Source organism: Carassius gibelio, chromosome A13 (assembly GCF_023724105.1).
Source record: "Carassius gibelio isolate Cgi1373 ecotype wild population from Czech Republic chromosome A13, carGib1.2-hapl.c, whole genome shotgun sequence".
Lineage (NCBI taxonomy): Eukaryota > Metazoa > Chordata > Actinopteri > Cypriniformes > Cyprinidae > Carassius > Carassius gibelio.
The window spans coordinates 232,733-249,332 of NC_068383.1; the positions used below are offsets into that span (position 1 = coordinate 232,733).

The window sequence follows — 16,600 nt, forward strand, 5'->3', positions numbered from 1 at the left end:
TGTCTTGCTCTCTCTCCCACACGCATATTAATCAATTGACAATTGGTGTCGATGTTTAAATCATTTTAAATAAGAATTTAAGTGTGCTCACCCCATTTTTGTTTGTAAGAAAATTTTTTATTAGATTTCATATCACAATATATATATATATATATCGCAGAAAAATAAAATATCGCAATGTCATTTTTTCCCAATATCATGCAGCCCTAGTAAGCAAGTTATTTTCCTTAACCAGGAAATTTATGTTCTTAGAATTGACAGACAGTTGACACTGAGAGGTCAAGTAAATACTTACAGCTTATCTAAATATTTATAATTAATCATAACTAGTTATGATTGATTATTCATATTTCCTCTTTGAGATTATTTACTACATAAACATGCAAATGTGCTGGTAAATTATTTAAATATTCATTTTAAATCTCAGAAATTAAAGTAAATTTAGACCAAAGAGGTTCGGCTGACAAAAAAAATAAAAATTGGGAAGTACTTGGCTCAAATTACATTTTGTAAAAAGGGGCATAATAGGATTCTCTCAAAATCAACAAACTCAATAGACATAAAAAGCAACATACGTGTTCAATGATTTCTTACTTGTTTTGGCAGTCCTCCAAATAAGGATCGTGTGAGTCAACCCTCTTTAGCACTTTTCTGACATTCTCCTCCAACCATAGCATCAGTCCAGCTTCTTTCCACAGGCTGTGAGAGCGACCCACATATAGAGCCACTAACTCTGAGAGTGCAGGAGGCTGGCTAAAAGATGCACAAGAAATAAATACAACTGGATCACATTCATACATGCAATAGTTCTGTCAACATAAATCTTTGGATCTGACTATTTTTAAATATATGAAGAGAGTGTAAGAGCTAGAACAAATTACCCAATTTGACTTGATGGCCCAAAGAATACATGAGAAGACACCAAAGCATCAGGTTGAACTGTACATAAGTCCAAAAGGGGCATCAGTGCTGCAAAACATTTTGACACACAACATTAAAAAGCATTCTGCATTCACACTGCAAGCCTTACAGTGCTTAATTCTGATTTATTGGCAAAATAAATCAATGCTATTTTTGGGGGGTTGGGGGGGCTGTCTGAATGATTGTTCAAACTATCACAGCAGAATTGTGACAGGTTTATTTAGAGTGATGTAAAGTTACATGAATTCTGCAATGACTATTTAGACTGAGGTCTCATTTCAAAACATGATACCTGTATCATATTTAAGACCATATATGGAAGTTGACCAAAACAGAATCATACAGATCAAATCGCATGTGGTGTGTGCTGTTCACACTGTTATGAAACCAACAGATCTGAGTCACATACAGATTTAGGCCAAACTTTCCTGAAGTCAGAACATAGGGTAAGATATGCAGCCAGAAACAATTTCATCTTACAATCATGTATGTTTATTATTAGGAGGCTATGGCTCTAACATTTTTCACCCTCTCCACTTATTGGGTTGTTTGTGGTTTTGATTTCTGATTCCTCATTGCCATGCCATTTCATTGAGTTGGTAACTTTTCTCACTTTACTAGCAAGACGTTGTATTCTGATGCATTGGAAAGGTCCTCACGTCCCCTCTCATACTGGTGGACGACTTTCTTGGCTCCATGGTCAAATTCTCAAAAATGTGGTTACCCTTCCTTGAACATGTTTAAACTCTGCCACTGGATGCAGTCTCTCTTGATTAATTGCCCATTTACACTGTACTATTATTACTCAATTTGTTCCGATTGTGCACCTTTGTATTTTCATGTTAGTAGCACACATTTGTAACAAAGCTATTATATTATTACTTTTTTACTTTTTTCCACTTTAATGCTTGTTTTATTACTTTGTCTTGTGGTTGTTTTCAAATTCTCTGTAAGGTTACAAAGCTCAAAGTCCACTCTAAAAGTAGTTCTTCTCTTTAACAGAAAATGTTTTTAAGAACTACAACATACAGCACATTCTCACTACAGCATGCTTCTTTATTTAGATATTGTGGGGTCACAATGTCACTCAAACACTCATTCCCGCCTACTGAATACACAAAAAAGGAGACAAGGCCTGGTTGAGCTGCACTAGAGAAGCAAGAGAGGAGCTGCTTTCGTAACATGTAACCATGGAAAACTGGTATACCGTTTTCACTTGCGAAAACAGAATGGCGGTGCAACAAGTGGAAACCATAGGATGTATATGTGCATATTAAAGGGGTAGTGATCAGTGATGCGCGGGTTGATCCAAAATGAGCGGGTGCCTGCAGTTACCCACGGTTATGAGACATTCAAAAATATTTTTTTATGATATTCGGGTCGCGGTCGGTCGGGTCCTAGTACTACACACGTTTTTGAAATACATAGGCCTACACTTTATTGGCTGAATAACGGCCATGAAGATGGCACACGAGCACAGTCTGCACTTAGAGATGGAGGCGGCAAAGAAGACTGCATGGGGAGCAATGTCGCTGTTTTTGCTAAAACATGATTTTGACGACTTCATTAAGTTTTGTTTTATAGAAAACACTTTTTAAAAGATTTTTGTTTTGTATAAATTGTATCTTAATTTTTATCAATGTTTTATCAATCAGTTGCCCGTATTTAATAAATAAGAAGCAAATATATAGCCTACAATGTAATAAGGCGCCAGCACGATCACTTGCATTGCGTGTGAACTAAACTCAGCGTGTGCCTCACAGATTTCAGAAATATAGGCTATATATTACAGAAAGCTTGAAATGTCTTCTTCTAAACGAAAATATTCAAACCAAAATAAACGGGTTAATCTCTGATGATGTAATCCATATGAAATGTGCATTTCTCTCTGAAGTTCATGAGTCTCCGTCGTCAACTTCATCTTTGCAGCAACACAGAAAACACCAGTTTATTACTAAACAATAAAATAACTCCTTGCATATTTTCGAACTAGCAGGCCATTCTGGGTTGAGCGAGACCCCACGGAATGAGCGAGCGGATCGGGATATTCAGAAATGCGCTCTCCGCTCACGAGCTCTGATCGGAACAAACCCGAGCCTCAATGTCTGCTGACCTTGCAGAAACATACAAATAGACATAGCCAGACTAGACTATTTTAGGAAAAATTATGAGCTTACTGACGATTTGTTTTTATAATTCTTGACAAAATTATAATACATTAAGTGTTTTATGCCTAGTTAGTTTTGCCTACGTTACTATGGCCCAATGAGCTACCATGAGCATTTACTGCTTTTTAAAAATGCGGGTCAGGAAGCGGGTCGGGTACAATATTTTGTTATTTTTTTGCGGTCCGAGTTGCGGGCAGGTTAGTTGAAAACGTTGGTCGGGTGCGGGTTATTAATAAATTGACCCGCGTATCACTGGTAGTGATATAATAATTGGATCCCTTTGCCATGTCACAAGAGTGAAACCTGACACGTGTTTTTTTTTATTTTATTTATTTTATACAGATGCTTGCATAAAAAAGGCTTACCAAAACAGTTACTGGGCAAATGTTTTTTTCCACATTTGCGAGGTTGGTAGATGCACTGGGGACCGGTTTAAAGCACTTTAAAATGGAAAAAGGTCAGATTTCATTATATGTGACCTTTAAGCCTTTTTTAAAGTAATAACTTTTACTCATAGCAAAATGTTTTCCCGGTGGCTTTCCTAAAGAGAGGGAAAAAACAAGCCCATTTTCTTTCAATCAGTACAACCCACCCATCCCTCACAGCTCACTCAAAGAATCCAAAGAAAAAAAAATAAAAATAAACATTAAGCATTTTTTTTTTATTATTTAAAGCACTTTTTAAAATTGTATATATTATCGTACCTTATTATTTGAAGCTCAGTTACGCTAATGTATGTAATGTTAGCAAAGAGGAGCCAACAAAGCAATTTCAAAGTTACGAACGATAAGTGATAAGTGTTACCCAACAGTTTGTCAGTGGGAAATTTAAAATTATTTTTGGTGCTTTCTCAGTCAGACACAGCCAAACAAGCAGTGTTTTTATTTATTTATTTATTTTAAACCAGAGAGACCTCTTCTACATCTTTATATAATTATACCTTGTGCCACAGAAAAAAAATAAAAAATAAAATAAAAAACAGGTAAGGCAAACCCACCTATATACTATATTAAAATATATTTTATATTTTTTCACTTATTGCTAATAATTATTACTGATCTGCTTCAGTTTCATTTAGCATATACTTGTAACTTTGTAAAGACCATGTGAACAGTGATTTTAGGAGAGTTTATGATGGCTTTTAAGCTAAAGTTAGTTAACATTTTAGACTTATTTGCTCCACACATTTTGTAATTTGGAAACCCCTACTAAGCAGACTGTTGTTATGTTTCTGAAATCAATCTTTCCAGAACAAAGGCAGCGAGTGGTGGGATGTCAATGGAAACAAGATGACTGCAATACTATGAACCTAAAATTAATAAGGATTCAGATTGAAGAAAAAATTGAAGGGCTTTAGTGTTGCACAAGATGTAAACTGTCACATTGCTATTTTTTTGCAAATATAATGCTGACTATAAATGTCTTGCAGAAAAAAATGCCTTGTGAACCAATAAAAATTTTTTAGACTTAAATCCAAGCAAACTTTTACACTAGCGCTTTTTGTTAGCACCTGGATTAGATTAATAACAGAGTGTGGTACATTTGGATGAGTTGGAAAATTTGCCTATTTTCAAAAATAGTGGGTCAAGATCAAGCTACAGTAGGTAGACAACCTAAATGGGCATTACCGCCGCGCGTACCGCCATAACGGTAACTGAAATTCAGTCGCATGTTAAAATAATTTGCGAAACTACTGCAAGGTGTTGCAAAGGGACGGATTGCGAAATTAATTTAATTGTAAAATGAGATAAAAGGAGGAAGCAAAACAACAATAACATTATGATATAACATTGTAACACCTTTAAAAATATTAAAACATTTACAGTGAGTTCATTTCAAAACGTAGGATAGTCTTAGGCTACAGTCTACTCATCAAAAATTAAAAGAAGACCTTTACACAAAGGATCATATGCATGCTATTGTTATTAAACATTATATATATAAGCTAAATGTTTTCATTTCATTTTCATTTCGGTTCCTTCTTAGTTTTAAAAAAATCTTCAGGGTTCATGCAGAGCGAAATGAGAACGCTCCAGCATTTAGCAATAATTCGTATTAACTCTGTTATTATTCTTGATTTTTCAAACTACCAACACTTTGCATTTTTGAATTATGCCTTATGTGTGAGCAAAAATTAAGTATTATTTGTTTCAGCTGTTTGATCGCACTGGTGCCTCGCGCACATATTCATTGGAAACAGCAGTCGTTCACCAACCATTTGGCGTGAGCACTTTGACATTGTTAATTATGATTTTTTTTTCCATCGATACTGAAACACACGTGAACTACACAGCCTATGTTACCTCATGAATAACAATTAAGCTTCAAATGGGCAACATCACATTTGGATTTCTCCTGAATGAGAAAGCCCAACCTTACCTTATGCTTAGCTTTAGATTATTATTATTATTTTTTTTTTTTTTCTTATAGCTAAGCCTATATTATTATATACTGCAATTATATTTATCCATTAGAATTATATATTTTTAATAATTGTTTTGTTCTGATAAATTTGTTAAATTTAAAGGATTTGTTGTAAAGTGAAGGGAACTAAAAATATCCTGTTCGTACATTATAACATTATTAGGCCTGCCGTTATTATTTCTAAATGTAATATAATGCAACTTATACATGACTTATATTTTTTCCTCTCACAAACTCTGATTAATTTTTTAGCGTGTTTAAAAAAAACATGCAGCAAACAAAAATAGATGATGAATCCGTTAAAATGCAACCTATACACGACTTATATTTTCTTGACAAACTTTATTTTTTAGCGTGTTTAAAAAATAAAAAATAAAGAAAACATGCAGCAAATGAAAATATGCAATTAATGTGTTAAAATTTTGTTACTCTGGGTTAAAAGTAATTATAATTATTAGATACTTCAGAGTGGATATCGATGTTCATTTTTTTGCCACCATGCCATGCTATGTCCCGAATCAACCTTTGTTTTATCTGGCAAGTACATTTTTAGTTCATCCTTCTCTTCTGCATGCTCCTCCTCATCAAGTGCACTTTGGTATATACCACGAGGCATGAAATCTCGTTGATCTCTCATTGCTTTGGTGTCATGTCATACACTGACTGCGCAGCCCCTGATTGCGTAATTTTTTTGCGTGATTTTTTTTGCGACTAACCACCTAATTAAAATGTATTCGACCAAGCCCTCTTCGTATCGACTAATGTTTAGTCAACTATTTGGGGGCAGCCCTAGTTATATTTCATTATAACTTTAGACTACAAGGTGGCGCTGCCACCAAACTTTTTGAGCACCTTCAGGGCATGGACCCGAAGATACTACTATAACTATACGCATTTTCCATTAAAAAAATACAGCATTTTAAAACATAATTCAAAATGGCCAACGCCTAAATTGGCTGACACAGGAAAATTGGATATCATTCTAATAAATACCCCTAATAAATAAATAATGAAATGTCATTAAAAAATACCATCGGCCTGATTAAATTTGACATTACAGAATTGTGACATTACAAATGGCATTGGATTTTAGAGCATAACAACTGAAGGTTTATGAAACGTTAGCCAATAAAGCATTTTTTTACACAATGGAACTTAAAGTTGTGAACTAAAGTATAATTTCAACCATACAGCATGTGAATAAATAAAATGCATACTTTTCATAACATTTCATTACTCATAAAATCCATAATCTTTCTGCAGGAGCAGAGCAGAGGACTCCGCTTGGTCTTAAAACTTTCCGCAAACATCTACGATCACAAATAACAATGATTTTCGTTAAATAATGATTAATTATCAATTGATAATTTGTTATTATCATTATGGTCTTGCAAAAATAATAATATGGGCTGCGAGAAAATAATCAATACAAAGAGTAGTGCTGCTGAGTACAGGCATGTTTCAGCTCAGTAACATGAAAACACATCGTTCCTCACAGCCAAAAAACAGACCGAATTCAGTTCAGCTGGAGGAGGTTAGGTTTTTTGGGGGTAGTTATGTATGTCATGTGGTGGTCGAGGTAAAGGTGTGAATCTCTTGCTCTTTCATATGGACAGTGTCTAATGAGGCTTTCAAACTTGCTAAACAAGTTTATATAGGACTGCTGTTTTGGTTATACACTAAAAAATGGTCTGCCCCCACGTAAGATTTTTCTAATTCTAGTCATTCATTTGTTATATTGAACTAATCAGAGGTTTATATTAAATTCACATAATCAAGTCTTAATATATTCTGCGCCCAAGCACATGCATTAAGTTTGCCACAAAGCACATGCAGAAGTAGCCTAATAAATGTGAAAAATGACATTATTTATAAATAAACTAATGTTTTCTTGTTGGCTGCAAGATGAAATTCACAGTGCTGGCTCTCTCCAACGAGAGAAATGCAACAGAAATGCAACATTCACAGATTATTAAATGTTGAATATTAATGCGCCCTGTCGTTAATGCACATTAATAATTTTTGCACTTGAATATGAATATTAATTCACATTTTGCATATGCATTACATGTAAATAATTTTTTTACATGCAATTATCCAAAATAAAAGCACACAGTCACACAGTTATATCCTTAGCATATCCAAAACCTCAGAACAACTTGATGATGTAACAGAAACTATGGACTCTCTCTTTTCTAGCACTTTAAATACAGTTGCTCCTTTACACTTAAGGAAGGTTAAGGAAAACAGTTTGACACCATGGTATGATGAGCATACTCGCACCCTAAAGAGAGCAGCCTGAAAAATGGAGGGCAGCTGGAGGAAAACAAAACTAGAGGCATTTCGTATTGCTTGGTGGGAAAGTAACTTATCCTACAGAAAAGCATTAAAAACTGCTAGATCCGATTACTTTTCTTCTCTTTTAGAAGAAAACAAACATAACCCCAGGTATTTATTCAATACAGTGGCTAAATTAACGAAAAATAAAGTCTCAACCAGTGTTGAGATTTCCAAACACCACAGCAGTAATGACTTTATGAACTACTTTACTTCTAAAATCAATACTATTAGAGATAAAATTGCAACCATTCAGCCGTCAGCTACAGTATCGCATCAGACAGTGCACTATAGACCCCCCTGAGGAACAGTTCCACTCATTCTCTACTATAGGAGAGGAAGAATTGTATACATTTGTTAAATCATCTAAACCAACAACATGTATGTTAGACCCTATACCATCTAAGCTCCTAAAAGAGTAGCTTCCAGAAGTCATAGATCCTCTTCTGACTATTATTAATTCCTCATTGTCATTAGGATATGTCCCCAAAACCTTCAAACTGGCTGTTATTAAGCCTCTCATCAAAAAACCACAACTTGACCCCAAAGAACTAGTTAATTATAGACCAATCTCGAATCTCCCTTTTCTGTCCAAGATACTAGAAAAGGTGGTCTCCTCACAATTATATTTCTTCTTAGAGAAAAATGGTATATGTGAGGATTTCCAGTCAGGATTTAGACCGTATCATAGTACTGCTCTCCTTAGAGTTACAAATGATCTGTTCTTATCATCTGATCGTGGGTGTATCTCTCTATTAGTTCTATTGGATCTTAGTGCTGAATCAGTTCGTAGCAGTGAATGAAGATGTATCATATTGATCACAAGTGCAGTATGGTACTACCTCAAGGCTCAGTACTAGGGCCGCTACTCTTCACGCTTTATATGTTACCCTTGGGAGATATCATCAGGAAACATGGTGTTAGCTTTCACTGTTATGCTGATGTTACTCAGCTCAATATTTCTTCGTGGCCCGGTGAAAAACACCAATTTGAAAAACTAATGGAATGCATAGTCGATATAAAAAACTGGATGACGAGTAATTTCTTGCTGCTAAATTCTTTAAAAAACAAACAGAGGTGTTAATTATAGGACCTAAAACTCTGCTTGTAATCACATAGAAAACTGTCTAAGACTTGATGGTTGCTCTGTCAATTCTTTGTCATCAGTTAGGAACCTAGGTGTGCTATTTGATCGCAATCTTGCCTTAGAAAGTCACGTTTCTAGCATTTGTAAAACTGCATTTTTCCATCTCAAAAATATATCTAAATTACGGCCTATGCTCTCAATGTCAAATGCAGAAATGTTAATCCATGCATTTATGACCTCAAGGTTAGATTATTGTAATGTTTTATTGGGTTGTTGTTCTGCACGCCTATTAAACAAACTACAGCTAGTCCAAAATGCAGCAGAAAGAGTTTTTACTAGAACCAGGAAGTATGACCATATTAGCCCGGTCCTGTCAACACTGCACTGGCTCCCTATCAAACATCATATAGATTTTTAAATATTGCTTATTACTTATAAAGCCCTGGATGGTTTAGCACCTCAGTATTTGAATGAGCTCCTTTTACATTATAATCCTCTACGTCCGCTATGTTCTCAAAACTCAGGTAATTTGATAATACCTAGAATATCAAAATCAACTGCGGGCGGCAGATTCTTTTCCTATTTGGTGCCTAAACTCTGAAATAACCTACCTAACATTGTTTGGGAGGCAGACACACTCTTGCAGTTTAAATCTAGATTAAAGACCCATCTCTTTACCCTGGCTTACAAATAACATACTAATATGCTTTTAATATCCAAATCCATTAAAGGATTTTCATGCTGCATTAATTAGGTAAACCGGAACCGGGAACACTTCCCATAACACCCTATGTACTTGCTACATCATTAGAAGAATGGCATCTACACTAATATTTGTCTGTTTTCTCTCTTATTCCGAGGTCACCATAGCCACCAGATCCAGTCTGGATCCAGATCAGAGGGTCACACTGCAGTCACCCGGATCCAGTACTTATCCAGACCAGATGGTGGATCAGCACCTAGAAAAGACCTCTACTACCCTGAAAGACAGCGAAGATCAGGAAAACTAGAGCCCCAGATACAGATCGCCTGTAAAGACCTTGTCTCAGAGGACCAGAGGAGGACTGGCCCCCTAACTGGTTTCTCCCAAGGTTTTTTTCTCCATTCTGTCACCGATGGAGTTTTGGTTTGGACACTATTTAACTGAACAGAGATGACATCACTGAATTCAATGATGAACTGTCTTTAACTATCATTTTGCATTATTGACACACTGTTTTCCTAATAAATGTTGTTTAGTTGCTTTGACGCAATGTATTTTGTTTAAAGCGCTATATAAATAAAGGTGAGTTGAGTTGACATTAAAATCAGCAGTGTAAAATTTGCAGTGTCAAAAGTAATTAATTCCCAAAGAGTTGAATTAACAATCTACACTGTTAAACAATACTCATGTTCAGTGTTGTTATATGGTGTAATTTAACTTTTACACTGACAGTGTGGAATAAAAAAACAGCTGAATTGTCTGGACTCCGCCGCTCAGTTGCTGCTGACTCGAGAAGTGACGACGCCATCTTTTCTTTGAGCGACCGAGACGGTAAGTTGGATTGCTTTTCTCGATAAAAGTACACTGGAAACATTTTTGCTGATAATTTTACCCAAAATATGATTGGGGGTGAACACATTTAGAAATTACTAACTGCAAGTGTTTTTGTCAGGTTTAGTTTCAAGTTCGTGTTCGTGAAGTGCAGAGATGTAAGTTACAGAAGAGTGAAAGTTTCTCAGGTTGATTCGGTTTCCTGAAAAAAAGGTGACTACGCGTTAAGTAACTTTTTTGAATGTGCTCACTTATGTACTTTTTATAACGTTATATGTTTTACACTTCTTTCAGATACGTTATGTTCGTCAACACGTCCTCTCTCCTCTGTTCCCGCCGAGGCGTGGGGTTACTGGAGTCTGGACGCTGAAGACTGAAGCAGCTCAGTTACATTCGGTAGGTTTTCTGCTCAAATTAGACAATTCATCGAATGGTAAATGCATTTGTTTTTGAAAACACAGTGTGACATTTCGCTGTTTCAATGCTTTGAAACGGTAATGGGGGACTGTTAAACATTACGCGCTAACAAATACATTTTTTGTGACTCATAACACCGTGTTGAAGTTTCTGTCTCACCGCTTCAGATGTGCAGTTTTTCTGCAGACAGTGCTGCTATAACGCGGAACATTTACCAGTCATTTGATTGACGTTATCTAAAGCAAAACTCTGAGACTAGAGCACATTTAAAAACTTAAAGACTATTTGCCATTGCCTTAACGTACGTTGCTTGTTCTCAGTGCTGAATATCATGTCTGACATGTCGTCATATCTGCGTCAAGACACAAACGCGCTTCTGTCAAGCTTTTCTTATGACAATTACGTTTATGCAAGTATCGTGAAAGTGAGTTCAAGGTAGGTTAAACTGTAAATCTGTCAGTCTTTCAGTTTCCTTCAGTGCCCACTGCCATAGCGTGCATGTTCTTTATCAATTCATATGGCATGCTATTTTGGGTTAAATAATGTCCTAAATGTTTCCAGAAATACAAAGTTATAAGTTTTAATGAAGAAATATGTCTGAATCTATAGTACACTGTTAATTTTAAGATGCATTATTACTCGTTATTTTTTTTAAATTCATTAATACAAATGTATTTAATAATCCGATTAAATAAATACTTAAATTGTTTCAGGCCTCCATGTGAATATTGAACAATATCTAATTTATCCTAGAATGATGTAAAAAAAAAAAAAAAAAATTGATGACTGAGTGTGAGTGATGGATGCCCTACAAGAAAGGAGCAGAATGCCGAAGATGACGCCACAAGTGTGAGTCTGTCTCATTTATGTTATTCTGTGTGCAGTACAAATTTAAAATGCACAAATGAATATGAAAATTTTAAGTTTAACTGGGAAGGCTCACAATGTTCTCAAACTGCAAAAAGATAAATGTTAAGTTGACCCAAAAATTGTCATTTCTCACGCTGTCATTTTAAACCTGCAAGACTTGCATTCATTTACAAAACAAAAATAAAGATTTCGAATGAGATAATTTCCTTCCATCGACAGTCTACACAACTACTACTTTGATACTTCAAGTAGTTCATAAAGAGATCATAAAACTAACCCAAATGAATCAAGCAGTTTAGTCCAAATTTTCTGAAGAGACTCGATCACTGTACAATGAACCGAATAACTTTTTCACATTTAAACATTGATCAGGGAACATAAACAGAAAATTTGGACTAAACCACGATACAGTAGGTGGCCATCCTTTCTGGGGCTTACCGCCGCGCATACCGCCGCGGTGGTAACTAATTCAGTCGCGTGTTAAAATCATTCGCGAAACTACCGCCAGGTGGCGCAAAGGGACGGATTGCGAAATGAATGTAATTGTAAAATGAGATAAAAGAAGGATGTAAAACAACAATAACATTATGATATAACATTGTAACATTTAAAAAAAAAAAACTTTTTTTTTTACAATTTGTTAATTTTTAAAATGTAGGATAGTCTTAGACTACAGTCTACTAAACAAAAATTAAAAGAAGACCTTAACACAAAGGATCACATGCATGCTATTTTTATTAAACAGTAAATAAATATAAGGCCTATATGTGTATATATATATATATATATATATATATATATATATATATATATATATATATATATCAATAATATAGGCCTTTTGTGTGTGTATATATGTATATATATATATATATATATATATATATATATATATATATATAAGCTGAACGGTCCAGCATTTAGCAATAATTAGTATTAACTCTGTTATTATTCTTGATTTTTCTAACTACCAGCATTTTTGAATTATGCCTTATGTGTGACCAAAAATTAAGTATTATTTGTTTCAGCTGATCGTGCTGGTGCCTCGCGCACATAATGGAAACAGAAGTCGTTCACCAGACATTCGGCGTGAGCACTTTGACATTGTTAATTATGATTTTTTTTTCATCAATACTGAAACGCACACAGCCTATTTACCTCATGAATAATAGTTAAGCTTCAAATGGGCAACATCACATATATGGAAACGTTTGATTTCTCCCGATTGAGCCTATAGTCTATTTGTTTCCTCTCACAAACTCTGATTTATTTTATAGCGTTTAAAAAAAAAACACATGCAGCAAACGAAAATAGGTGATTGATCCGTTAAAATGAAACCTATAAACGACTCATATATTTTTTTCCTCTGACAAACTTAATTTATTTTTTAGCGTGTTTAAAAAATAAAAAATAAAGAAAACATTCAGCAAATGAAAATAGGTGATTAATCCGTTAAAATTTGTTACTCTTGGTTAACAGTACTAATTATAATTATTTTACTTCAGAACAGAGCCTGGGACTAATCTAGGTTATCCATGTTTTTTTTATTTATTTATTATTTTTTTTTATTGCATCTGAAAACGACTTTGTTCATTACATTCACTTCACGCGATCTGGCGCAGATCAGCCTCCTGCAAAGCTCAGCTGTGGACGATTTAAAAATGTTTGATATAAAGCAGTGGTTCTCAACCCGCGTCCGGTCACGAATTCAAATGCGGCCCGCACCACATGCTGAAAAAAAAAAAAAAAAAAAAAAAAAAAAACCTTTATCAGTTTGTAAAATTTTATTTTTTACATCAATTTAAAAAAAATATGCTACTAATGAAATATAAGCTATACCCTAATGTTTTTATGTGATTTTTTTCTTCTTCTTATATTATTTTCAGACATGAGCACTGGCATAAGCATTTAACGAACACATACAAGCGCGCACTTTGGCAGAATTCAATTCAAATAGTCATCAACAGCCATTAGGTAAATTGCCTTCTAAGGTAAAATTGCGCATCAGAATGGACACATTTGTTTTTTAAGGGAGAAAAAAAAAGAAATTCAAAAAATGCCAGCGAATGAACATGTACAAACTGTCAATAGTTGCAGTATCAGTATTGAAGGAGAAGTGCTGGATTTTCAATTTTTTTTTTATGCTTTCCATATTTGGGTCAAAATAGGCTACATTTGTGAACGCACATTTTCTGAAATGTTGCGCGTCAGGTCATGCAAGCCTGCATCTTAAACCCTCTGTCAAACTTTCTGCGTCCGCGAGTCCGCTATGGACCGTTAGGTAGGCGTGATGTAAAAATCGTCATTGGAGAGTGTGTGCAGAGACTCTAGCAGACGACCGCGCGGACAGGTGCGCCTGGGTCAGTTGGCTTCAAAAGCAAAATTGCACATATGCAGGCAGAGTGAAGAAGCTCATTGCTACTCAAACCTGTGCAATCCGTTAGTAAAAGATTATAAAGACTCTGAGATGTGCAATAATTCTGGGCAATTGCAGAGATGGCCATCATCCTGCACATTCAGAAGTATAAATTGAAGAAGTCTGTGTCCGCGCTGGCCGTGTACGCGTCTGGATTGCTCATGCGGAAAGTATAACAGGCGTTACAATCGCAACTTCTTTGTTACTCCTTTCAAGCTAAATCTCACAAAATTGGTCAGCTCCAGACAGCATCAGGTGTTTTATTTATGGGGAGTAGAATTGTTTATTTCAATGAATGTAATAGATATCATAATAGTTAGGCTATAATATTATAAATCAGGTTGGTTTGTATTGCTGACGTAATATGTAAATTATATGCGTAGACTTGCACTTAGACCATAGTGCGGCTCGCTGGAAAAAAAGGTTAAGAACCAATGATATAAAGGTTGCTGTCCCATTTTATACAGGAATTGTTCATTTAAAAAAATCGAATTATATTGTTAGTTCTAATTATATTGTTAACAAGTTCATTTAGAACTTTTTTTACTTATAAACTCCTTGATAATTTAAAGTTAGTTTAATAGTATTTAAATTCAAGTTTAAAAAAAAGGTTTTAATTGCTTAAATTATTTTTATTAATTAATAATATGTTATCATGTTTATTCTTGTAAAAAATATGTGTTTATTCTTTAGGAAAACAAGGGAAAAAATAAGGGACAATCCGAATATTTGTTTTGCTTTACCTATTTATGTAAGCTACAATTATTCAAATAATAATAATAATAAAATAATGTCATTAAAAAATACCATTGGCCTGAGTAATTTTGACCATTATAGAATTGTGACTTTAAAGATTAGTCATTTAGGTGGTAAAAATACTGTGAAATTAATAATGGCATGGATTTTAGAGCATAACAACTGAAGGTTTATGAAACATTAGCCAATAAAGCATTTTTTTAAACAACAGAACTTAAAGTTGTGAACTAAAATATTTCAACCATACAGCATGTGAATAAATAAAATTCATAATTTTCATAACATTTCATTATTCATAAAATGCATAACATTTCTGGTGTTTGGATATGTAGGTACTTCAATATGATGAGCTCCAAGTTTAAGAATAGTCCTAGACTTCTCTCTCTCTTTAACAGCATTAGCTCAATGATATACGTCTTCCTTCCGTTAGACTTTTCCTGCCTTGCTAAATGTTGGGCTCATGATCAATAAGTTTGCCTCAATCTGATTCAGTAAAGTCAAACGGCAGACAGTGAAGCCTCGGAGACCCGCCTGCTGTGAGGCGGGAACAGAGGACTCCGCTTGGTCTTAAAGCCTCCCGCAAACATCCACGATCACAAATAACAATGATTTTCGTAAAATAATGATTCATTATTAATTGATGATTTGTTATTATCATTATGGTCTTGTGAAAATAATAATATGGGCTGCGAGAAAATTATGAAGTGTAGTGCAGGCATGTTTCAGCCCAGTAACACACCGTTCCTCAGAGCAAAAACACAGACCGAATTCTGTTCAGCTGGAGGGGGTTGGGTTTTGGATAGTTATTCATGGCTTGTGGGATCGAGATAAAGGTGTGAATTGCTCTTTCATATGGACAAGTGTCTTATGAGGCTTTCACTTGCTGAACCGGTTTATATAGGACTGTTGTTTTGGTTATATTCACAGTGCTGGGTTTCTCCGACGAGAGAAATGCAACATTCACACATTACACTATTCCTTTTTGCTTAAAAACATTTCAAGCTTTCTGTAGATATATTTTTAATGTAGCCTACCTATGTGAGACACCACGATATTATGTTAATTAAAAAATTATACATTCATTATCATGAAAAATTAAAGTGATGAGACGGCGCCTCCCTGTCATTAATGCACATTAATAATTTTTGCACAAACACTTGAATATGAGCTTCTTATCACGAGTAAAATTCATGCCAACAGCCAACATATTTAGCTTGATCAGAAGGTTGACTGGAAGAGTCGAGCGGGATGTTAAGAGTTTGTCTGTTTCTTTTACTGATTATTTTCGGGTTAAAGCATGATTTAAACAGATTCACACTCAATCGCTTTCGCAATAATGCGTTCAAACAAATGTAATCTTACAGTCAGTGTTGGGAAAGTTCACTTTCTACATGAACTAGTTCAAAGTTCAATTCACAAATTTTAAAATGAACTAGTTCAGTTCATAGTTCAAACTATAAAAATTTGAACTGTTCACACAGTTCCAAAAATGAACTAGTTCATAGTTATTTTTTTCCATATGTTGCTGCGAGCTATTATTTTTCAAAATTATTGCAACAGCCCATATAGAATTACAGACAGCAATTATTGTATCAGTTTTAACAATGAAGCTAAGCGTCAGACTCAGATTTCATCTTCATATCCAATTTTGAATCCTTATCCAACCAGGG

General features: G+C 34.7%; 1 protein-coding gene across 2 annotated transcripts in view; it reads right to left on the minus strand.

The window, feature by feature from the left end:
• Positions 1 to 16,600, minus strand: part of tcf25 (transcription factor 25 (basic helix-loop-helix)) — a 291,833-nt gene that overhangs the window by 77,458 nt on the left and 197,775 nt on the right. For both annotated transcript variants that reach the window (XM_052612323.1, XM_052612324.1), the window contains 2 exons: positions 882 to 969; positions 595 to 753 (listed from right to left, as the gene is read on the minus strand). In XM_052612323.1, the coding sequence (XP_052468283.1) occupies positions 595 to 753; positions 882 to 969 (247 nt within the window). The remainder of the gene's footprint in view (positions 1 to 594; positions 754 to 881; positions 970 to 16,600) is intronic.